This window comes from Lonchura striata, chromosome 4, assembly GCF_050655825.1.
Source record: "Lonchura striata isolate lonStrDom1 chromosome 4, ASM5065582v1, whole genome shotgun sequence".
Classification (NCBI taxonomy): domain Eukaryota; kingdom Metazoa; phylum Chordata; class Aves; order Passeriformes; family Estrildidae; genus Lonchura; species Lonchura striata.
This window is the reverse complement of record NC_140706.1, coordinates 23,633,009-23,657,941: the sequence shown is the minus strand read 5'-3', so window position 1 is coordinate 23,657,941 and position 24,933 is coordinate 23,633,009. Positions and strand designations below refer to the sequence as shown.

At 42.1% G+C, this 24,933-nt stretch overlaps 1 protein-coding gene across 6 annotated transcripts in view; it reads right to left on the bottom strand.

The window, feature by feature from the left end:
- The window catches only part of LIMCH1 (LIM and calponin homology domains 1), a 173,337-nt gene extending 149,024 nt beyond the window's left edge, over window positions 1-24,313 (bottom strand). For 2 of the 6 annotated variants that reach the window (XM_085577825.1, XM_085577828.1), the window contains exon 1: window positions 23,884-24,306. In XM_085577825.1, the coding sequence (XP_085433951.1) occupies window positions 23,884-23,979 (96 nt within the window). In that variant the 5' untranslated portion in view covers window positions 23,980-24,306. Of the gene's footprint in view, window positions 1-23,883 lie in introns of all 6 variants that reach the window. The other 4 variants (XM_021542170.4, XM_085577827.1, XM_085577833.1 and 1 more) reach the window with 3 other exon arrangements.
- Between the last annotated feature and the right edge of the window lie 620 nt (window positions 24,314-24,933).

The window sequence follows — 24,933 nt, the reverse complement described above, 5'->3', positions numbered from 1 at the left end:
CTAAGTAACTGCAGCTAAAGGGTGCTTTTTCACATCACAGACTCAACACAAATGCTCACTAAGAATGCCACTTAACTCCAAAACCCTGATTTACAGCCAGACTTTTTGAATTTCTGAAGGATTTGATATTTTCTTTTTTTTTTGTCAGTAAAGACTTTAGTGTCTAATTCTGCAAATGGGAAACTTTTGTTATCTCAGTCTTTCAATACAGTATATGCATTGTGCATGATTTTGTTGTTTTTAGGAATTGGCAGAATATTAAACCACTAGACAAGTCTATAGGAGTGAGGGGGTTGAAACATTGAGAAGAAACTTGGGGGGTGTAGTGTTCCATAGATCAAATGGTATCAAATACATCATTGTGCAGCCATTTGTTCCCAGTTCTATTGCATGCCACAAACTACAAGGAACATGATAGTAGTTTCTAAATTTGTCCAAAAAGAAGAAGCCATTTGGACTTGTTGCACAAGCTTAAGGATAGAGGACAGAAAAAAAAAACCCCAAACAATAGAATTGAGACCTGAACTATTCTGAAGACTTCCCTGGTAAAAGATAAACAATATCCTTTGCTACCAGATTAATTTCACAACTAATTGAGACAACTCAGCCCAGCAGCTGTAAACAATGTTATAAGAGCACACCACTGGACTTGGCACAAGGCAGGACTACCTCAACTGCCCTCCCTGGCACTGACAAAGTAGTTTAGTGAATATATATATATATATATTCAGATTTGAGATAGCCTTATTTTACCCACAGAAATTCAAAGACAAGAAAAGATGGTGTTTTTTTTCAGTACATTTAGGCAGACTGCTACAGGAACTCTAACGTATTCTTCTTCTTTACTATTCCGTGATGAAAATGAACCACACACATCAACTGTGTATAAGAATGTTCAGAAATGTCAAGAATTTCATAACTGCCCCTTAAAGGAGGGGAAATTAAAGCAGAAGAGGGGAAAAAAAGAAAAACAAAAGAAAGATAAAGCCACATGCAAACACAATTTGAAAATGCCACATACAAATACAGATTCTAGAAGGGATGGGGAGGGGAGTGTGTTGATTAAGAAAACGTAGAACAGTACAAGACCAAACTCAAGAATTGTAAAATGCACTGACCCTGTACAGCATCTCTTGAACCCATTACAGGAGCTCATTTAATTGCAAAATTTGAATCTCTGAATATATATCCCCTCAAAATTACTGATGTGCAGAAGAAGAGGATGGAGATATCTTTACCTTCGCTAAAAAAACATTGGGTTGTTTTGTGAAGACAAAGCTGTAGTTTTCAAACTATGTTTTCCTTCAAATCTGTGTATGTCAATCATCATCCTCAGTCCTTGAAGTTCTGGGTTTGGGTTTTATTTTTCCCACAATTAATTTTTTCTCATCTTTGAGCTAAACATAAAACAGGGCCCCAAGAGTCCTCCACAGAGCTGAGCACCACAGCTGTGCTCTGAGGTGAACCTCAGGCACTGAAAGGCTGGGCTGAAGCAGCACCTGACAGTTCATTTGAGAGCAGCCACTCCTTTTAATCAGACTGCCACTGCAGCACAACCTTCACCTCATAGCTATGAGAACATCAAGGACACTACTTTTCCGGCTTAACTTAAACACAACAACACGTAAAAAATACAAATTGATGTGCCCTTTCTTTGAGCCCTTTGCCCTGGGAAACCGAGTGGCTTGGTACACCATGTACACCATGCTCCCTCCTTGATGGATGGCATTGCAGCAGTGGGAACAATCAAACCAAATATCAATTGCAGTAGAATCAGGCATTAAATACACATTCTGGTGTATTTTGACCTATTACGTGACCTATTATGTTTTCAGTTGACACTTTTTCCATTATAAAGCCCTGCCTGGAGGGTGTTGCAGGGCCTGCTTAGCTGTAGAGTGGATCAGCCCATCTCTAGGATGTGTTTTGGCTGGGCTAAAAAAGGTACTGAAGACAGCAAGCCATGTCCATGGCATCAATTCTGACAGCAGTGTGGTCAGCATTTAAAAACAGAGGGGGAACACTACAAGTCTCATGAAGAGTGGCTGACACCAGGTCTTTTTTAAGGCCAGCCAGCTATTTGGATGAAACAGAGGAGGAAGGAGAGAATCAGGATCTGGGTAGAGAGGGAGGAGGAGGAGGAGGGAATTCCATGAACAGTTGGACATGACAGGGTATTTTATTTCAGTGTATGTTTTAGAAAAGGAATGGCATGCTTGAAGATGGCCACAGGCGTCACTCAAGCTGTGCTCTCAATATAGCCTTCCTCCTCCAGAGTATTCCCCATTGAGCTACATCAGTGATACAGCTGGATGAGTCTTGTCACCAAACTGACAGGCCAGGCTCTGCACTACAGGCACTCAAATGTCCCCATTTACTACAAAACATTTTCTGGGCACCATAGCTGGCTAACAATTCTCTGTCTCACCTCAGATACCCTAGTTCAAAAGGCACATTCCTAGGTCCAGCTGGAGACAATACCCATTTACCTGTGTGCCTACCCCAGAGGCACACTTTATACAGAATGCAGGAGAAGTACAGCTGTTCCCATATATAATGCTATTAGTGCTGTCCGGACAATGACATCTAGGTACAAGTGTTTCATACTGATTATCTGGTTAGATTCTATGTACATACACCATGGGGCAACAGTTTTCAAGAACTAAAGGACTCACCTGCTTAGCTGTGAGCTAGGTCCTGTTTCCACTCTAATATGAGCTAAAATCTACAAAGCAAGAGATAAGAAAAACGTGGGAAAGAGGGGTGATTCTTACACCAGAGAAAATTACCTCCCAGAGGAACCAGCCTAATAACACTCTTAGGGGCCACAGCTGCAAGCCCCAGAAACTGACAGCATGGAAGCAGGGAAATACTGCCACAGGGGTTCAATGGCTTGGGTGGAAGAGCTGCATGCAAAAGATAACATTACTGAAGCATGAAGGCTCTTAAATGTGTATGCAAAAACAGCAACTAGGAGCCTTTCAATAGCCAAGTTAGGTCAGAAATCTGGCAGATGCCCCCCTTTAGAAGCCAAGCATGTTCCCAGGTTCAGATGAGGAGGATTGCTGCTACAGAGAGTTAAAAAAGAAAATCCACAAACAGGCTATTTTCCAGGATGCCAGCCAAGTACAATGGAAAAGGCTGCTGGCTGTGCTCAGACAGCCTCACCTCATAGCAAAGGCCAACCTCAGAGAGACAGGTGGTCTTTTGGCTAGAGCTGAGGGCCAGCCTACATCAGGTGACACAACCTGCCTCCAGCTGTGTGAAGCTGGTCAAAATCTTCATTCCTCTAACCACAAGCCCTTAACGGAATGTAAAATGGAGGGATGAAATGGTCAGGTGTCCTGCACCTACACATATTCAACATCATATACATGGCTAGATGGAATAAAACCCAGCTGAAAACTATCAGTCAAAATCCTACTTCAGTCCTGTGTGTCATCCTGACTCATAAATGCCTGTGAACAGTTGTAAAACAAACTTCAACTTCGTTTGTCATAACATTGTTATGTCAAAATTCATTTTCCCCTGAAATAGAGATGGCAAATTTAAACTTCAACACCATCTTGCCCAGTCAAAAATTAATATGCTAAGCAAACAGTTTACATAAAGCTCACATAAGCAGCTCATGTGAGACAACAATCTACTTTTTGACAAAGCCAATGAAGAAAAATTCTAGCTTTAGAATTTTCATTCACTGCCTTTACTTAAGTACTGGAAAAAAACCCATCAAGTTCTTTAAGGGGTGGTAAGATATTACAAAGTTCTGAATCACCTCTGTTTACTCAAATCTATCACGAAGAGTTTCTTAGCAAATCTTTTTTTTCATGTGTATATGTCTGCTTGTTTATTTCCTCCCAATTTATATTTTCAGTATTTCGGATCTCAGTAGCATCTAGTGAGTGAACTAAGTATCAATAAAACACCGATTTTTACTCAAAATGCTTGAGAGTCATAAGATTCTCAGGCAAATGCTGTCAGACCCTATTCAGAGAAATCGAAGGAAAAAAGCTATGAATGAGTCTTCAAAAACATACCCTACTGCCTAAAACCTCAACCCTCATGTTTCAGAGTAACTAAATAAACCTTGGTAAATTGTGGCTGTCTTCCATAAAGCTTTCATGCAGGGGCACCCAAGAAGGCAACCTGGGGAGTTAGCCAGCTGCCCACTCCCACCCTTTGCAGAGCACACAGCCTGATTTTCAGATGGCAAACTGATGGTGTTCATACATAACTAAAGAACAGGAAAATAAAAAAGCTCCAGATAATGACGACCACACTCTTACCAGCAGGATATAAGTACCTTCTTTACTTTATATAAGGCTTTATCTAGAGACCCACAGGATAACATCTGGATCAAATTAGTGCAACAGGCACACTCCAGCTTCAAAAATCCTCCTTTGGATTCATTCTGCCATCTCCTCCCCTTACTTCATGATTAGCTACTTTGGGAAAAAGGTTATATTTTCAGTTTTTCAGAAGCCACCTGGACCTACAGGATTTAACATCAAAAGGCATTTTTCTTGGTGCCTGGTTATCAAGTATCTGCCATGCAACTTTCCACATTCTCTTTGCCATCAACAGAAACCTGCACAAAGCTAACTTGTGCTAGAATCTCAAGTTTCTTCTCTTTTTCCACAAGAGACACTAGCTGCAAGCATTTTCCCAGGGTTCCAGCCAAAACTTTTATTCTGCTTACCTATGTCCCCATTTGGGAGCCTATCCTCCACTTCTACCCACTGTCATAGTGCAAGTATTGTTCTGAGAATGATTTCATGCCAACACACCAAAAGAGACTTGTATGATGTAGACCCTGTGCTTCAAAGACAGACAGATAAGGTTTCCTTTCTGATCAACACTTACCTTGTAAAAATGGTAATAGGAGTCTTACAAATGGCATCCTAAAGCTTAAATATATAGCTTTCTGATTCCCTGGAGCTTTTATATCAGATAAACCAGATCATGTTACAGTGACAGCATAAAACCAGATGCAAACTCCAAGCTTTTTATCATAACATTTAAAGGGTCACCATGTCCTTTACAAATAGACAATTTTTTTAAAAACTTGAAGGGTCTTCAAGGCATGAATGATTTCACCATGATGAGCCAGAAATTTCCCTTCTATCTGAATGTGATACTATCACTGTTGTCCCTAGAGCCTTCCAAGAGAATCATCACATCACTTTGACTGCATGGTTGGTGTGCCTGTGTGCACATTTAACACATGCTTTGTCTTTAAGTCTCCCAGTTTCATGAAGAATCACCAGCTAGTAGGACCTGAGCTTATTGACAGCTAGCTTCAAGAATAGTTGGCATATTTTACAACTAAAGAGTTTTATGTTGAGACAGTGCATTGACCCTTCTGGATTGCAACAGGATTTGTACATACTCAGAAGTCCCATAGTGGAAAAAAAGCAAAATAGCCAACTAGAGTTGTTGGGATTATTTTGCATGGTATTCCTTTTAGGGATTTTTTATTTTGTCAAATACCCACTACCTGTGAACATTTAGCACATTAAGCTCAAAACGTTTTTCTATTGTGGCTTATACCATTTAGACATAACATTTAGACTCTAAATCACCTTACTTCCATGACACCTAATTGATTTACTGCTTACCAATATTAAGTCAAATATATTATGGTTCCTAGTCAAATGTATTATGCACTCTTTATTATAATGTAGTCTCCATTATTACAGAGAAATTAATTAATTTCTCATTTAAGTACTATAAAAAATTGTATGCATCTATTTATAAATGTAAGAAACAGCCTTAGGCAGTTTTTACACTTCATAGCTTGATCAAAATAAGAAGATTGAATTTGTAGGTTTTAAAATTTAAGAATAAAGATCTCTACTTTAAATCTGCCACAAAACAGACATTTTAGATGCCAGAAGGTTCCAAATGAATACTATGATATGATAATAAAGTGCACAGTGTGTATTAAATTAATTATTTAATTTTGACTTTTGATTCTAATGACAGAAGTTACCTATAATGTTACTGAGATAAAGCAGATTTATAAAAGCATAGCAATAGCAAGCAGATTCACTACTAAGACAAACTGGCAAAATAAGCTTCCACAGCCTTTGTGACAGAAAAACATTGATCTAATAACCTTCATATGTTGAATTTCAGCCATAAATTCAGACAACCTGAATACCAAGGAACAGATGATGCTACACGGTAGGACAGATGTTATGGGCAGGCCTCCCTAGCCCTCTCTCCTACCACATGTCATTTTTAAGTATGAACTACTAATTCATCATGACTTCTTACTACCAAAAAGTGACCATAAGCATGCAAATGTTACATTCCAGTTGAAGTGTATATAGCAAGCCAGAAAAATTGTGCTGGACAAACTCTTTGATTGTCTTTATCCAGGAAGGTGAAGACAAAACAGCAAATTTAGTCAGAAAGTACTTATAATTACAGCAGTTTATCATCTATTAGCAAGGGAAATAAGCCACTAGGACTGTATCCTGATAGAATAGAAAAAGATATCCTAGCTAGGGGCATTTCAGCCCTACTTCTCCTCTGTTAGAACAGTCCTAAACCTTGGGATTCAACAGCACCCACCACACTGCTCCTTCACTTTGGCTGGTGCTAAGCTTAAAGCACACAATCCAGTGAGGTATGAGAGTAAGGGAAGTGAGAAGATAGGAGAAAAGGAAACTACCTGAGAATTATTAAGAATAAAGAACTGGTATTAAAACAAGATAGATTTATTATGTCACTTGTATCACAGAAGACCGAGACTGAAAGCCTTAGAGACCGGCATTTCAAGCAGGGGCAGTGATATTTCCTTGCCTGTATAATTTGTATGTAGGCAGCAAAAGCAGGACAGAATTGCAGGGAGTTGAAAATATTATTTCAGCCAGCTACACCCTTGATCTGAGATCTGAGTGCTGACCTGGCTGATGCCACTGTACTCAGTGGTGTCACTAGTGCAATCAGCGATACCAAGATTCGATAGCTGATTACCAGTCACACACTGCTCATTGCTCTGAGTGCCTGGCATCCCAGCACACAGAAAAGAGCCATAGCTGTGCCTCTATAATGCTACAGAATGCTAAGTACATGGCAAAGAATACAAGGTCTTAAGAGTCTCAAATTAGCATACAGTCTTGAATCAATTTCTCTGTACCACAGTTTTGATACTTACAGTGGAGGCATGAAATAAGGTTCATGTTTGCACAGAACTTTTTTGCAAAGATACTTTAGTGATGAGCAGCACAAAAGTCTGAGAAAATAATTCCATCCTTGGAATTTGATTTGAACTGCAAACAAAGAACATGGCATAGGACTGCATATTGAACAGTGAGGAGAAAATGAAACACTGAATAGCTGTTCATTGAGAGCTGTGCTATTCATTCTGTGCACTAAAGAGATACTCAGGAGAAACACAGCAGTGACCACGTATTTAATATGCATGCCCATGAAGGGAAACTGAGCTTGCAGAGACAACACTATTGTGTTATTTTAGCAGGCCTGACCTTGCAAATTTCATCACGTTCTCTAAGACTGAAGACAGAAACATATTACTGAGACAATTCTTATTTCACTTGCAGTTAGCTGTCTTCAGTGAAATCAGGCCCTGAGATGCTGGGTATCATATGAGTGGGGTAAAAAGCTGCCTATTTTCCAAAGGAGAATACAGCACACTTCTTGATAATTTAACACTCTAAAGTTTGTACATGCAATTCAGTCTAAAAAAAAGCTGCAAGCAAAGGTCAGGAGATGAAGTGGCAAAAGAGTGAACAGTCCGACAAAGCATATGTTCAAATGAAAAGTAGTAGTAAGAAAACCATTTTAAAAGCCCAATGGAAGAAGGTTTGTTGTGCACTCCTGAAGCCAAACAGTTTGCCTGTGCTCTAGTGGAGGCTAAACCTCCAGCATTAGTCCAGAAATAGCCTACATATACAGGAAAGCATAATTTGCATTAATATTCTCTTGTCTTCTTACAAGCTCTGATGTTCATGGGAGTGTGAAGCTGGATTTTCTGGTACTGTATACATGAAAGCTCTATTGCTGTAGAAAGTAAGGTATTCTTGGAGGAATGCACAGAGCCTTCCTCAGCTCTCTGCAAAATTATACCAACCGACTTCTGTGGTATTGGAAGCTATCATAATGGATTTTTAAAAAATCATGAATGTACTTAAAAATGCAAATAGTTTTGTTCCCCATTTGGATAATGAAGTTTACTTCTGCTACCCTAACTTGAAGCCACAACAAAAGATAGAAAACTGACTAATGCCAAGTTACTCTTAGCATATTACATTTCTAATGCAAAATTTTAAGTCTCCTGTAAAAATTTAGGTATGTAATCTTATGGTGACAACAGCTACCAAAAAAACAGAAGGGTTCAGTCTATCTAAAGTTAAAAAACTTACCCTAAAATCTAGAAAACAAAACTAGTAAACATCTGGACTCAATACAAAAAGGAGACACTTTTCACCAAGGGTGTAAATATACAAAATAGGGTCTTTCAAGACACAGAGTTATGAAGCCTCACAGCCAGGAACTAAATAACAAGATCATCTTGAGCTATAATCTTCACTACAGTCTGGGCCACTTTCAAAGGCTATCAAATTCCAAGCAGTATTTGTAGTACAAGTATTACAGAGTAATCTCTGCAGTCTACTCTATAAAAATGAAAATGGAAGCCAGCTGATGGACTTTAGGGCACCAATGGGCTTTGACTCTGTAGGGCAGGGCTGCCAGTTTTTACTTTATCCGCAAAAACAAAAATGGTCCATAAAGTTCTGTTGGACTTCTGCTTCCAACAAGCTTAGCTGGATCATCTGATTGGTCTGCAATGCGACCCTAAACCTATCCTTGGGATAGTGAAGTACAACACAGTACAATGAGAAGGAATGGGATTCAAATTACTTGGTTTTAAGAGAAAGATGGATACATAGATTAATTCTCTTATTAAAAAAAAAAAAAGTACTTCTCAGTACTTGTCTAGTAAATCTTTCTGCTGATGATATTCAAAGAAGCAGGTAATTTTTGACAGTCTTGAGTTTTAAGATTAACTTTCTGATTACAGACATGATATAAGGAATTTTATACTTTTCCAGTACTATTTAACACTATTGTGTCTTGCCAGAGACAGAATTCTGTTGTGCCAGTTCATACTCATGAACACACCTGCTTTTCTGAAGATTTTCAAATACAAATTAGGCTGGTATTCAAAATCAGTAGTGTCATAAACCAAAGTCAGTTAACTCTAAAAATATGGCACACATCAGCTGAGCAGTGTTAGAAATGTATCTCCAGTTGAAAGGGACATCAGTCCTTTTGCCCTTTTATTGAAGACTTTGCTCTTTTTAATAATAAAAAACATGTGTTTTTTTCCTTCCATGCCCATGAGTGCTCTCACCAGAGGCATACCAAATTCATTCAATGCCCTTTGGTAGCAGGAAAAATAGATGAGCCAAGGAAAAGGGTATAGATATGATAAAAATTAAGGGGTTATCCCAATTCTTTCTAGAATTACACCAAATATTATAGATACAATGTAGGCGAGTAGGTGGCACTAGAGGTGAAATTAGATGCAAACCATGGAAGAGTAACACACAGGCTTAACATTATCTTAATTATGCAATAGATCCGAGGCCAATAAGAAACATATTAGTCAAGAAACAGATGTTCTGAGAGCATGCAACCCAGAGTTCTTCCTTTTACCTGCTTAGCAGCAGTAGAGAAGCCGACAGTGCAAAACAGCTTCTCCATCCAGTCTGGACCAGCGCCAGGATAAACTAAGCTACAGATCCAAAAGATAATTCATTTTAATTACAGGAGGATTGCTTACACATTAGCTTAAAACTGTAACTCCCAAAGCATAAGACAAGTTACAATCAGGTGACTGCCAAGAAGCAGAGAAGTGAAAGAAATGTCTATTCAAGCACCAAGTTTCTGCAAAACACAAAGCACTGTCCTCTAGCTTCACCCAGCACAACTGTGCTGGCAAGAACCACTGCTGCTACCTCCTTGAGAGGTGAGGACATCAGGTTGAAACACTGCCTGTGTCACCAGCACTAGCAGAAGGAGGCAGCACCACCATTACAAGTACTCTCTTCCCAGGATCATGCTGCCCATGGGACCAAATCTGGGAACTGCAGCAATCATTTTCAGAGAGTGAACAACGCACACGAATGCTGGGAGACCTTGTTGCTCATGGACTTCACTCAGCGTTCAAGGGTCAGCTGTGTACAGAGTCCCAAGTTGTATACAGAGTCACACCTGGCACCTCTATTACCTCAGGAAAAAGCAATTCTTATCAAAATCTGGCTCTTAAAAGTTTTGGTTTGAAAATATTGCAGAGAAGGGGAACAGAGAGAAAAATGAGGGTATTTATAGTAATTTTTTATTCTTTGCCAACAGAGCAATTAAGCTGAAACTCCAAATAGGAAGAATGTAGGGCAAATTAAAATTTTTAAGCACTGTAGAATTTAATGGTCTGCCAAATGACAGTACACTCCCAGCAAAGAGTTCTGGCTGCAGAAAGCTCTTAATCCCAATGAATAACTAACTGGGAATCATGTCAGCAGAACAGCTGTCAGGATGAAATGCTGTTCAAGTCAACTAGAGGAACAACTGCCTAGACCTGGAAAGCAACGTTCAGCCCAACCTCAAAGCAAAACCAGGAGTTCACACTGCAGTTTAACTAAAACCTGCTTCCACCACCTTCTGTCTTAAAAACGGAGTTTATACAGGACAAAGACAGAAACAGTAAAGAAAAGAAACAGTTGTTCTCTTCAGAAACAGAGCAGGGTCAATTTGGAATTTGAGAGTTGAGTCCAAGTGTCTTCCAAAGAGATGATCTGGAAATTTGGTATCATGTCTGTCTGTACTCATGCTTCTCACTTTCTTCTGTGACACAAGGGAATACTAAATGCGGAACTCTTGAAGACACAACTTCACAGAAACAATGTACCAGGAAATCTCTATTAAGCCCTGCTGAGCAACTCACTCTAGTCAGAATTGCTATAAAATATTTCCAGTAGAAAGAGCTACATCTTGCCTGCAACATGATTAGGGTTTGAGATCTCCACACCAACCAAGACATCCTGGGGAAAAGGAGATTTTACAGTGGATTAGACATGCCTGATCTAGCTTATATTCTCTGAAGTGCCTGTTAGATGGTGTGTTCTCTTGAAGCTCTCTATCCAGACTCTGCTAATTCTCATTTCTTTCCTTCTCTCAGCTAATTTTCCTAAATGTCTTTATTTCTGGGCAAGTTTAGAAGAAAATCCTTGAAGTTATATGCACCAAGATACAACGATATAAGGGTCATGGATGACCAACAGCATGACAACTACTCAAGTAATCTCACAATAACCATTATCCCACGTAAAGGTATTTTAAGCCTTTAAGGCACATAGGAGGCAGAGAGCTGGCAGAATCCATGCAACAAATGCATCAAGTGAGTGCCTTATGTCACCCATATTTCTGTGCATTAACAGGATTACTGGGCAGTCATTTACAGACAAAAAAAATCCCCCAACATCGCCTAAACAAGAAACAAGTAAAATGATCCAAAGCCCTTCAGTCAAAAGCCATATTTTAAGTTAGATGGGCCATTGATGAACAAAAAAAAGGCATTTTATTTTACTAGTAAGGACAAAGTTGTAATTTTCCTAACTTGTGTTAGTTCAAATATTCTGTCACTGTACTGGGAACGAAAGAATTATAGTTACAGCAGTTCCGAAATTCCCAAACGTGCTCTTTCCCTCCAACAGCCTCATTAGACTTCTGGCAGGAAGGAATCATGGCTCTGAGGAGTAGGACAAGTGCACAGGTCAACACACTTGGCTTCAAGCTCAGTCATTCACAACACATTTTCATGGCAAACTATAAATGCAATTGGTTGTGGAAGACTTGTCAGACAGCACTTCTTTTCGTTTCATGCCATTGTCCTAAGAAATTCTACTATAATACACCTCTGGACAACAAAGGACACAAGTCTCCACATTAGAAGTGATCTTCTGCCCCTGTCAGCAGCTTTCTACATTGCAGAAGAGCCATTTCTCTAACTTGCTTTTTCTTGAAGAAATAAAAGCTTATCCTCAACAGAGTAGCAGCAAGAGTTTTTGATGCACTGAAGCATCTCAGCTTTGTTGACTCTACCACATCTACTTCACCAACCATTTACAGCTTTCATGCTGTTGGAGTTCTAAGTTTAAAGCATCCTCCCTCCCCAAGCAAACACAAAAATGGGAGCTTATGTTTTGCTCTCTTCATATGTTTTTTGTACAAGATGCTTATGTTTTTCTTCTCAATCCTAAAAGAAAACTTCTACCTGTCTGAAGTTGCATGCACTGAGAAATGTTCACTGCTCATAGTTAGCACTGACAGTCCTTTCTCCATGAGCACATCTTCCAACAGCACCTATTTCTTGGGTGTACTGGACCCCAGGCCAAGCCATGGGAAACCATTGCTTTGATGCTTCATATTGGAGCTCCTTGTCCTGTGCAAAGCCTGCCCCCACTGCTGCTTGTGAAAATCAGCACCTTCTAGCCACACAGCCCTGCACCCCAAGCATGCATGATGGCATACTCCCCTTTCCCTACACAGAGATCCCCCACATGATGTTCCTCCTCCTGGGAGATGCTAAGAGACAGTAAAAAGGCAGACAACAAAAGCTTTCAACACAGTTTGAGATTGCACCACTTCCAGCAAGTCTGCTCTGGCTTTGATCTATTGATTTCAAGGTCCTTAATGTGGGAAGCTTAAATGCAAGTTTTTTCCACACAATTTATTAAAAAAAAAAAAAGAAAATAAAAAAAGAAAACCCAATATGGCAGTGGAGAACTAAACAGTGCACTGAAAAACTAAAAAATATTGAGGGTGGATGTAAAAACCACAAATATCAGATCTGCCTATGATCAGAATATGCAATCAAGAGTCTTGGTTGAAATCCAAAAATAAAAAGTACATAAGCAAAGCTATTATTCAGCATTGCAACTTCAGAGACACTAGTGAACTACAATGAATGGAAATTATTGGATAAAATCCTGCAAGCACTGGTAGACAAGTTTTTATTATATCTTACTGGAATGTCACCCAGAGCTACCCCTGTGAATTTTCATTAAGTCGTCCCATAGCTATCCATAACTGCTTTGCTTACTTTCTCCCCTAAAACTACTAACACAAAGAAAAATGAGTGAAAGGAATGAAGTTAAAAAGCATTTATTACTAAGATACATTTTAAAATAAAAATAGGTATTTTTTCCTTTTTAGGGTATTCCAAGAAGGTTCTCCCACCAACTGCAGTGCATCCTTCATAACCTGTATATCCTTCAGATCCAGTCCTACTACAGATCCAGCTTGATGCTTATAGTTGGAGGGCACCCATAGCAAGTGAACATCTGCAAATATAATTGAGGACTGCTTCCTTGGAGAAAATAATTATTGAAAGATTAAAGGAGATATGTCCTCACAGGACATATCTCACTCTTCGCTGTGCTGTGCCAGTCTGAGTTGCTGGATGTCAGGAGCCGCAATGCCACAGCCACCCATGCTGGGAGCACCAGCTGGAGCCACCACACAAGAGCAGTGGCCACCACACAATCTCCACTCTGAGCAGTGGCCGTGCACCTGGGCTGTCCTGAGAGATCAGTGTAGACTGCCTACAGCCCCTGCCACCAGCAGGAAGAAGTTGTGGAGCCCCTGCCTTGCCAGAAAGTGCCCTTCAGCCCAGCACCCTCAGCAGAGCAGTGGCATGGCTCTGCTGGCTCTGGTTTGAGAGAAGGAGAAAACAAAGTCACAGCAAGACTGAAGATCTGCATGTTCACAATTAAAATGTTTAGAGGGTACTTTTGCTTCCCTTTGGAACAGGCAAGATGTTTCTAATAAAGGATCATTTGAGTCAATTAAATTTTGTTGATTTTTGGTTTTTTAACATGTTATTCCAAAACTGAAGGCCCCCTTGTGAAATAAAAATTGGGTTTGGGAGGGGTAGGTTATTAGGCTAAGGTTTTATATAATTTCTCTGAACTCAGGCAAGACTCACTTTTGTGACTTACTGATTATGACACCTTCTTTTCCTTGCAAGCATATTTTTTTCTGGAAAATAAATTCTTTTCTTTCCTATCTTTAACTGATCCAAACACTGTCAGATGACAGACACTGCACATGCATACCACTAAATCCGTAGCTTCCTTTTTCCAAACCACAACTTCAAAATACAATTCTTCAGAATCAGGAAAAGGACAAACAGAAAGGAATACTTACGTAGTTATTCTCTTTTTGTCTTTTCCCTGTTTAGATTATATAGTTACATTTATGCCTCTGGACTGAAAAAATTTCCAAAGTTGTTTTTGGTGCAACAATATATGTGACTTAGCCCACTGAAATGAATCGCAACAATTGCACAGAAACAAAGCCGAGGGATTCATGGCTGAACATCCTGGCACACTGGGCATCCCTGCCTGCACCAGCCTGGCAGAGACAAGGCAGCCACTTCTGTCTCTTCTCATCCCTCTCCATTTTCCAAACACAGTCAGAAAATGCTCACTGACAAGTAGCAGACTTCAGCTAACATACCATGGCTCTTTTTAAAATGGAAAAAAAGAAAATGGAACATACAAGCAAAATTGTCATCAAAGGCATTAATTTAATATCCAAAACCAGGAATTCAGGGAAAAAAATGGGGAGGATGGCTTCAGAGCTCTTCCTCAGACACAGAAGTTTCCCTTCTCTGACAGCAGACTTTAAAAAAATATCTTACTTAAGAATTTTCTAGATTAGTAAAGTAGACATTTGGACAAAGAATTTTCAGTACATGTTGGAAGTAGAATTGAAATGGAGTGTCCAATAAACTGGTATCAGATATAAAATTTGCACAAGAAATTAAATCATCATGAGTTCCACAATTTCCTTGAATATTTACATGGAGATGAAGACTAAAGTTAAGAGTTTTGGATCTGGGAGTTTGCTTTAAAGACACGTAGCAAGACCTCTAACCTCCACTAGAGCCACAATCTGCTGTCACACGACAGCGTAACTGTGCATTTAATGGAGAACAGTGCTGGCAAAGCCCCACAAAGAGATTTTTACCCTCAACCCCCTGTCCTCTGTAGCCAGGCAGTGCTCCCACTTCAAATCAGTTACTTATGGGTATCAGCCTCTGCTTTTTCAAAAGCAAGGTTGTGCTTCTCAAGTCAGAGCAACAGTTAAAACTCTTTGTGCTAGTCTGTGACCTGATGCTGAGCTACAAATTCCTTTGAGTTTCTTGGCCTTCTGGTTTTAGTGGAAAGATAACTTGGAGCTTTTTCCTGCCACTCTGGAAATGCAGAGGTCCCAGAGTGGAAGACCATACTTTTCTTCATCCTGGTTCACAACTTCTCCTTCCAACAGCCCCATCCTAGGTACAGTAATTCAGAAGATGCAGTGTTATCAAGCATTATCAATACATTATGCAAAGCCCTTGTCCTGCATTTTTGCTGTAGGTATGTATCAGAGATAAAATATTTTTTTTTAACTCTTACATGTTAATCTTTCCATAGATTTTCCTTCCTTATTGTTTGTGAGAAAAACCTGAGATACAGCAATGTATGTCTCAGGAACTGTAGGTAACAGCTTAATTTATTTTTTAAATGATACTGTAATCCACACAGACATTTGATTGCTCCCAATTGCAGCACTCTACAGAGATCTAACAACACCAAGAGGAAAGGAAAGCAGAGGAAATGTATTTACAGTATCAGGATGAGGTCTCCTGGGTTTTGTGCATTACGTAGAGTATGAGCAGCCACTTTCCATATAGCTTGTAGATAACTGAATGGCTGGGATTCATCTGAAGACTGTGGAAAAGTCAAATGGAGGTAGAGAGAATTTGGATGTTGGAACAGCATAAGGGAAAAAGCCATCGCAGAGAACTTTTCCTTTGATGTTCTGCCTGAAACTCATCGTGGGATCAGATCACACACTGCAAAAATCCCTGTCTTACTTCCATTATGAACCAGAGATCATTCAGAACACTCTGTGAAGGTGCAATTAATGAAGAGCATTTCTCTCTTACCTTACTTATCCATCCATTCAGAGCAGAATTAAAGAATTGCTTCCCCTGACTCCACCATGCTGCTCCTTAGCCTGTGAAGTGCTCTGTGAATCATTGACAATGATGCCAAAGCCAAGAAGCCACAGCAGAATTATTTTTCATAATCTTAGCTTGTCAAAGTTGATTTCAAGATCAAGCTGTCTTTGGTACTACGCATGAGACCTCTGAACAGCTGAAACCAGCAAAATAGAGTTTCTTTTCAAATAAGCAAATGAAGCAGATTTTCTTCTCATCAATCAAAAATTCACTAGACTACTTCAAGTCAATTTTAACATCAGATGCAAGCTCTGTTATTAATTTTATAGTTAAGATAGACATTTTTCTATGGTAAGGATTGCTGGCAATAATCATCATATATGCATACAATTAAAGAAAAACCCTAGTTAACAGTAGCAGGTCATACTGGAACTGAGCAGAGTGACTATCAAAGTAAAGGATTCTTATAAAGAACTAATACCACAAACAAAAAGCCTCTTAATGATTTAGCACCTAAAGTCTCAAGAATTAAGCCTTCATGTCATCTTCTCAAGCTCTGGAAAGGAAGGGAAATTGAAATTCCTTAGTGGTCAATTATAGCAGTGCACAGTGAATTAAATTATAACAAAAAAGAAAAAAAAAACAAATTCAAGCCAAGCCAATGAAATTAGTAATTGTCACAGTTTCCTATAATAAACTAGGTTTAGCAAAACTAGTTAGATTAGAAGCCAAATATATTTCACACTGCCTTGATGAGTTTCTACAAAGAAAACTCAGTAGCATACCCTGAAGATGCCTGCCATAAGCCATAGGAGTTTTGCTTTCTATAAAGAAGGATCTTGCTTATATAAACAAGTTCTTCACTACAGTAACACAAGTGGCCTAAAAAGTAGCATTAAAAATAAGTGATGCTTACTCACCCACTGTCAAGGAGTTACAGATGTACACAATAACCAGGTTGGTAGGGACATCAGAAGGCCTATAGTCTAACCTCCTGCTATGTGCAAATTCAGCTCTTGGGTCTGACCAGGCCATTCCCAGCTTTGTCCAGACAGGAATAAAGCAATCCAGAGATGGTGCTCTCCCAGCACCTCTGGTCAACCTGCACCCATGTTCAGTTGGCTGAAGGTGAAGAAACTTCGCCCTATATCAAGCCATAATCTTTCCTATTTTAATTTATGACAAGTATCTAATTTTCCTGTCACATACCTCTATGAAGTGCCTGAATCTGTCTTCGCAAAAACCTGCTCACAGGTACAGGGATGCCGATGCCATGTCCACACAAAGCCATCTCTCCTGAAGAAGTCCAGTTCCCTCATCCTCTCATGACAAGTGTCCCAGCCCAATTCAGCCTGGGGGCTCCCTGTTCCATTTCCTCCAGCTTATCATCAATGCCCCTCCCACACTCTGGGCTCCAAAACTGGATGTAGTATCCCAAGAGTGGCCTAGCAAGTGCCAAACAGGAGCAAACAAACACATCCATCACTACCAGCTCCAGAAGATCATGAGGGGTAGCCTCTCCTGCTACCAGAACACTGCAGGCTTGTCTCCAGCCTGTTTTCCCACACGTTCCCTCAGTGCTTTCCATCACAGCTGCTGCCCCGGCAGTTAGTCACCACCCTGTCCCAGGTACAGGAATTACATTTATGCTGTTTATTTTAAGCTGTGGTACATTACTGTTCTTCACATTCTGTCTCAAGGACACAGGCCACAGCCTTTCACCCACGGCAGTAGTTAACATAGCTGGGAGAAGTTTCAGCTATCAATTTTAATGTCATGTTCCTGCTGCCATGGTATCTGTTGCACTATTGTGATCTAAGGGTCTAAGTGAGGCAAGTCCTCCTTCTTTAAGTGATAATATCAGAAGGAAAAAAAGAGAAGGAGGAGAAGGAGGAGAAGGAGGAGAAGGAGGAGAAGGAGGAGAAGGAGGAGAAGGAGGAGAAGGAGGAGAAGGAGGAGAAGGAGGAGAAGGAGGAGAAGGGCAAGGACAAGAACAAGGAGGGAAAGCTTAGATTTTCATGGCATGCATGCCAAAATGTTAATACCTTCCCCTATGCAGCTCTCCTTTTAAGTGACACTTTTGCCCCATAAATGTCTTTTTCATTACAAAATTGTTCTTCTTGGAATGTTTGCAGAAAAAGAATGCACAGAATTTTTCATCCATGGATAAAAAGCTCCTAGACTGCTAGATTTTCCAAACAAAAGATGCGGTTTTTATAACCTGATAAGCCAAAACATTTTAGAAGCTAGATAATCCTGCTGCATCAGCCTACTGTTTAAACTCCATACTTGGAAAATATTTCACTTTTCTTTCTAGAGAACCAAAGTTTGCCTCAAAAAAAAAATTTTTAAAATGTAACTATTAGCAGTGACATTACATAGCTGTGCTAACTGGTCTCCACCACCAACTCCATAATGGCATCCCAGACTGGTGTTAAGGTCAGATCGTTTACCTATTTTAAAATTTCAACACTAAGAGTAGAAATTAATTCAGGTTTGAGACTATTAGAGTTCAGCCCTGCTTTTCCTGACGTTATCCCTTCAATAATAGTATTGTTGTTCTGATTATTTTCACCCCTGTGCCAAGCACTACTTGTAACATGGCTTAAACATCTTATGACAAGGGAACTGGGTTCATGTATACAGCACAGGAGGTCAGCTGTCAGGCAACTGGAGAGGAAAAAATTTCTAGAAGGTGGTAGTCTGACAGGGTCAGAGAGTTTGAGTGGGTTCTTCCACCCATATTAAATCAATTTAGCTCTCATTCCACCAAATGACTAACTGAGCCAGAATGAAGAGCATCCCATCTGTCCTGCCTGCAGTCCCTAAATGCTGCCCAGGAGGAGATGTAGAGATAACAGTGAAGAATTCCTCTCCAAGTCCAGTCACTGTAACCACAGTAAAGGCATCCTGCATTCACATACATCTAAGGCCTGATATCAGCCACTCACCTTTTGATTCTTCACGGTTACCTTACAAACACTGTGGGAAGGATTCTTCTGGCCTATACTTCAGCCTGTCCACATATCAAGCTACTTGTCTAACACATTTACATAGGTTTCTTCTAGTCTGATAATACACTTGCTCACTTTAACAAATTAATTCGCAATATATTACATATTTAATTCCCAATATATTACATATATTACATCTTCTGGAGGTAAGACACTTTCTAGCAGAAGAAAAAGAGCCAAAAAGAATGAAAAGCTAAAAGCTGAGAAATTTGATCTGTAAACACTGCTTGGAGGTTCATTCAACAACTACTCTACAATATTTGATTAATAAATGATTCAGTTTTAGAGCTTGGTGTAACATTCTACACTTAAATGGTTGCACTGAAATACTCTTATAAAGCAGTTAAATTGAATTCTCTGGAAATGCTTGCTAGAGAAGATGTCTGTTGGATTTAATGCCTTCCTATCCAAATAATGGCATGACTGTGGTGGCACCCAAAGGTCCCAGTTTGACTGTAGGCACCACTGTTCTAGGAACTGTATCAATGTTCAAAGGAGCTGGTGTCCCTGTTCAAGGATCTTAGAATCAGCTTCACAGAAGAACAGATGTCTACACATGTTTGGAAATAGAAACATTCCTGCAGGATGCAGGTCACTCGCATACTCAGTGAATCAGTCAGCTTCCCCAGTCACATTTCACCAAAAGAGCTTTATCTCTGATGCTCCTCAAAGGTCATACTGCATTCTGAAGGTCATATAAACAAACTTGCATATTACTCAAGTTCCAGGACACTGCTGCAGGTACTCCAAGTCTTTCACCATCAGAAAAGATTTGCTCAACGAACTACCTTCAGCTCCTTTTAAGCTATATTTTTGCAGAGGGAACCTCCTCTTGGCTGAGAGAGACACCCTATAGAATCCTTGCTCCTAGACTCCTGGCTCAAGCAAATCACATGAATTTATGCCTCTTGCACTCTTCCATAGAGAAGGTAGTGAAGGAATGGCTTACCTATTCTGTTGTATGTTGTGGCACATCCAGAGGCACTATGGAATGCACATGGTCCTACAGCTTCTCCTAGAAGCAGCACCACTGTTACCAATTTAAAACACCACCTTAAATACAAAAATCTAAGAGGTGTTTTTGCTAGAAGGCAACAAGAAGACACAAAGCAACCAACAAACTTCTCTGACTCACAAATTTCTCCATAACACAAGAATTCTCATGGGGAATGTATATAGGAAAAAGCAACAGATTATTGGAAGTTGATGGGGTTTAGCTTACAGACATCTAGAGGGAATGATAAAGTCAAGCACTGGTCAGATGGACAGAAAAACATGACCTGTTTATTATTGTCATGCAACTATGAAGGAAGTATTCTTATCAGCTGGCAAAGTTTCTAAGGAATACAGATCTATGGAAAAACCATCCCTAATTGAACCAAGTCTCAGCAATGAGGAGAGAGCATTTAATGAGGCAAGGCTAGGAGGCACGATGAGGAGATAACAATACCCTTAGGAGTTACACCAGTATTAAATGTGACTTTATTACCGTATTATTCTCCTATGAGTCTTAACAGAAAGAATAACTGTTTACACAGATGTTCTTTCCACCACCAGCTATTCCAGATTAAACATACACACAGAGAACCTTGATATTTTAATATTACAGGCCATTAGATTAAATTAGATTTGTTATTTTGCTATAGAATGTCACTAGGCTTTACAAGGTTGATATATTCTTTCAGTGAAACCAAGACGCATTAATTGAAATGAGATACCACACCTTTAATAATGCAGAATAATGTAGCTCTCTCACAGGATTTTTCATTCAGTGCCTTTATTTTAATTCCTCTGAGTGCTACTAATAAGGTGCATTTTATCGTTAAGAGGGCATTCTTCACTTAAGTAGTACATGCCAAGCTAACTAAAATAATAGACTAGTTTGCTGTTACAAGGGGGATGCACAGTTGATATTTATGCAAAATTAAGCAAGCCTCAACTCTGGTTTCCTACCCAAAGGTATCCACCAAAACTTCAGTGTAATTTAGACCACCCTACACTGCATCCAGATTAAAGTAATGCTGGCAGAGAAAAAGGAAGGCTTCTGGCACCCAGAAGACCATCTCTGGTGAAAGGTAACAGACCCAAGGAGTAAAACAAGACCCCTAGATCTCTGGAGCAGTGGAACAGAAGTTTCTTGATCCTTGTAGATCTAAACATTCATAACTTAATGTCTTGGCTGCCCATCTGCAGGAAGAGGAGAAGCCTCTCTTTCCAGTCCCCCCACAGGAGGAATGTACTGCAGACCATGGGGTGGAATTCTGAAGCCCTACAACAATAGTGACAGCACCCACATGAGGATTTAAACCAGATGAGAATCGAAAAAGCAAGTCAAACAACTTAATTGTTAGAAATAAAAATGCACAGTAAGCTGATAGAGTTTTCAGTCTGTCCATTTCTACTTTAATTTGCTTGTATTTTTCCTTCCTTTTACAGCCTAAGACAGGTTTTAAACTGTCTTACACTGGTAAACTTCTCACTAGCTTCTCTGCTCCATACTACAGGTTCAATAACCTTCTTTGCAATTATAACAATTTTTTTTGTTGTTGTTTCATTTGAGAGAGAGGTAATTTTAAATGGTCAGAAGGGAGTCAGAAGACACAACACACTGGACATTTCCTAACATCTCTAGGCCAGAGAATAAACTGGTGAGAGACAAGTACAGAGCCAGCTGAAGCAGATGGACTTAGTAGCCAAACACAGCACGACCCCGATTTCTGCTTTTCACACAAATTGATAGGGCTTGGCACACTGAATGTTCATTTCCTATTACAATTTCCTATTTTAAAAATTTTATTTCTTTTTAAGACTGACCTTGCTTTTCAATAACTTTGCACTAGCATGTCAAGTTCTGCATAATTCAATCAGTTCAAGTCATCCAGATTTAGAAGGATGAATGCTGACCAGATTTTTGGAAGAGGTAATAACCCTCACGCTCCAGAGTGTAAACCAAACTGGGATTAAAAGGAAATACTATGTGTTAGGCAAACTAAGCCACAATTGCTTCACTGGCAGCTTCTTCTTTCTTTCTCTTAGTGGGAGCATCAACTCCAGGCATTGCTGAAAAGGCAGGTGCTTTCCTCTCACACCACAGCTGTGGCAATGCTCCAGGCTCCTGACACATTCCCCTCAGTCAAGGGGACAGTTGCAAACTTAACAGTACATTACAGTTCTGTCATTCAGGCATCAAGCAGATGATGCCTTAAAAATTGGAGGAAGCACAAGAAGTTATTGATAGCTTCCCCTGTACTGAACTCTTGAACTTGCATGGAGGACAAAGATCTTAAAGAGCTCTCCTGCTCTGCTCACCAGGGCCTGCACAGCACAAGAGACAGGCATGAGACCTCCTGCCACAGTGAACTATAGAATAAACTGCCCAAGAGAGAAGTTTCTGCCTGACCCACAAGCTTCTGTTCTAATACAGGAAGACTTATAGTCTCTTAATTATTATCGTGCCTGGAGTGGCTAAAGACAGCTTTGTTATCTACAGAGAACCGCTTCACCACTGAGTTCCTGGCTCCATTAGCAGTCAGCAGGACTCCTGGTTACAAGGTATTTTTATATCATATGTATGATGAAGTCACATGCCTCTCTCCCTTGGTCCTCTGTCATAAAGAAGACTATACAAAAACTGCCGCATTCATCTTCCCAAGACAAAAGGTGTTAAGGTGCACTTCACTTTTCCAAGCTGCATGCTCACCTTTCCTTGGCACAAAAGCCCTTCTTTTCACATTCATCATGGTTCCTCTGCCTCTGGTCCTACACCAGCCAGATTCACATCACTTCAGGGCCAATTCCCTGAAGACTGACACAGCATTACTTTTCTAATTAATACTGGAGTAAAACATCACAGTCTGAAATTTACAGGGCTTCACAGAATCTGAAAGTCACAACAATTTTTACAGCCTTTTGCCTAGTCACTTTCAGAAAAGAGAATTCACTGAGGCTTTCTAAAAACTGCAGATTAGATTCAAAGCCCACAGCTGAAGGGAGCAGCTATCCTGGTATCTGGGTTTATGCCACCTTCACGTATGCTCTGTACTGGAAATCAGATGGAGAGCTATTTTCAGCGTCTCTGTTGGCACATGCCAAAATATTTAACTATTAAATTTGACCCACCACCTGCTCATCCTTCCGTTTTACAGCGCGAGCAAACAGCAAGCATATCTGTTTTTCCCTGCCTTAAACAGCCAAGCTAAGGATCTCTCCTTGGTCGCTGAGAGACGGGAACAGGGGCAGCAGGGCTGTCCCCGGCCTCGCAGCGGTGACGGCCCGCCCCTCCGCGCACTGCGGAGCGCTACCTGCGCGGCCGCCACCGCCGCCCGAGGCCGCGGGGAGCCGGCGGGCGCGGGGCCGGACCTTTCCCGGCGGGCGCGGGGCCGGACCTTTCCCGGCGAAGCGGGGGCCCCTCGCCGCCCCCGGGAGCCCCGGGGGGACGGGGAAGCATCCGCGTCCGCTCCCTAGCTCCGCGCACCTGCCCGGCTCATGTTTACAGCCGCCCCGTTCATCCCAGCGCCGGGGGCGGGGAGGGGAAATGCGATTAACAGATTAAGTTTGGAAGCGACGGAAGGGGGGCGGGGGCCATCCAAAGCGCGTATCCTGCGCGGGGGCTGAGGGGTGGCTCGATCGGCCCCGGTTGCTTTCCCCGCAGCGAGGAAAGCTGCGGGGAGCGGCGGGGAGGCCGGGATAGAGATCAGCGTGGAATAAAACGCCCACAGTCCCCGGGGGGACAGCGACCGGGGGAGGAGGGAAGGACACCGGGTTGTCCCGCGGGGTGTCCCCGATGGGGTCAGGCGCCCGCACCCCTGCCACCCGCGGGCTTACCTCGATCCATTTCTGAGCCTCGGTGAAGGCCAGCTCAGGCTGGGGGGGCTCGGCAGGAGGCTGAACCTCTCCCAGCTCCAGCCCAGGACTGGCCATCTGCAGGGCCCCGGCGCGCCGCGGCTGCGGCGGGGGAGAAGCCAGGCACCGAGCCGGCAGCGCGGGGTGAGCCGCGGCCGCAGCGAGGGGACGCCGGAGGCCGCTGCCTGTGTGTCCCTGCCTCTCCCTGCTCGCAGCCGCCGGGGCGGGAGCCGGGGGCGGCGGCGCTCCGCAGCCCGGCTGGCTGCAGCTCGCCTGCGGTAACCTCTCTCCGCCGGTGCCCCGTCTGTCCGTCCGCCCGCCCTGCCGGCTCGGTCCTCCCTCGACTGCCGCCCCGCCCGCCCCGCCGGCGGAGCGGAGCTTCGCTGCGCTGTCCTGAGCTGCCAGCTAAAAATAAAATAGACGGGCGAAGCCGCTTTGCCTTCAGCCCATGCAAATGCCCGCGCCGCCGCCTCGCCTCCGCGAGCATCGCATCGCGGGCGGCGCTGCGGCCGCGGGGGAGGGAGGGCGGGGGACTCGGGCACCCCGCGTGGGGGACGGAGACGGGCACGGGGATGGCGAGGCGCTCCCTGCTTGGGGGAGCCGCTACCCTCAGCCCGCTGCTCCCGGGGAGGGGGACTCGATGGCAAGGCTCCCCCTGCTTTGGGGGCAGCCAGTCGCTCATCCTCAGCTCTCGGAGGGCACCGAGCCGCACACGGTGAATCGCTGTTTGCGGCTGCTGCCTTAAACACCTCATAAATCGATGGTGCTACGCGGGGCAGCCGAGAATCTCCATGTCCGCCGCGGGGAAAGCGCTCTGCTGCTCGCCCGCCCCTCACCCACCTGCCTGAGGGCCGGGGGCTTCTGCGCCGGGAGCGGAGCGCGGCAGGTGGCTCTGCCGGCACTGCGGGACATCGCCCGGGCTGCTGAGGGGCCACACCGGCCCGGCGAAACGCGTGAGGGTCCGCACAGGGCTGGGCCGCCTTAGTCTTCATTGAGAAGCAGAGCGGGCATCAAGGTGTGCTTAAAAATATA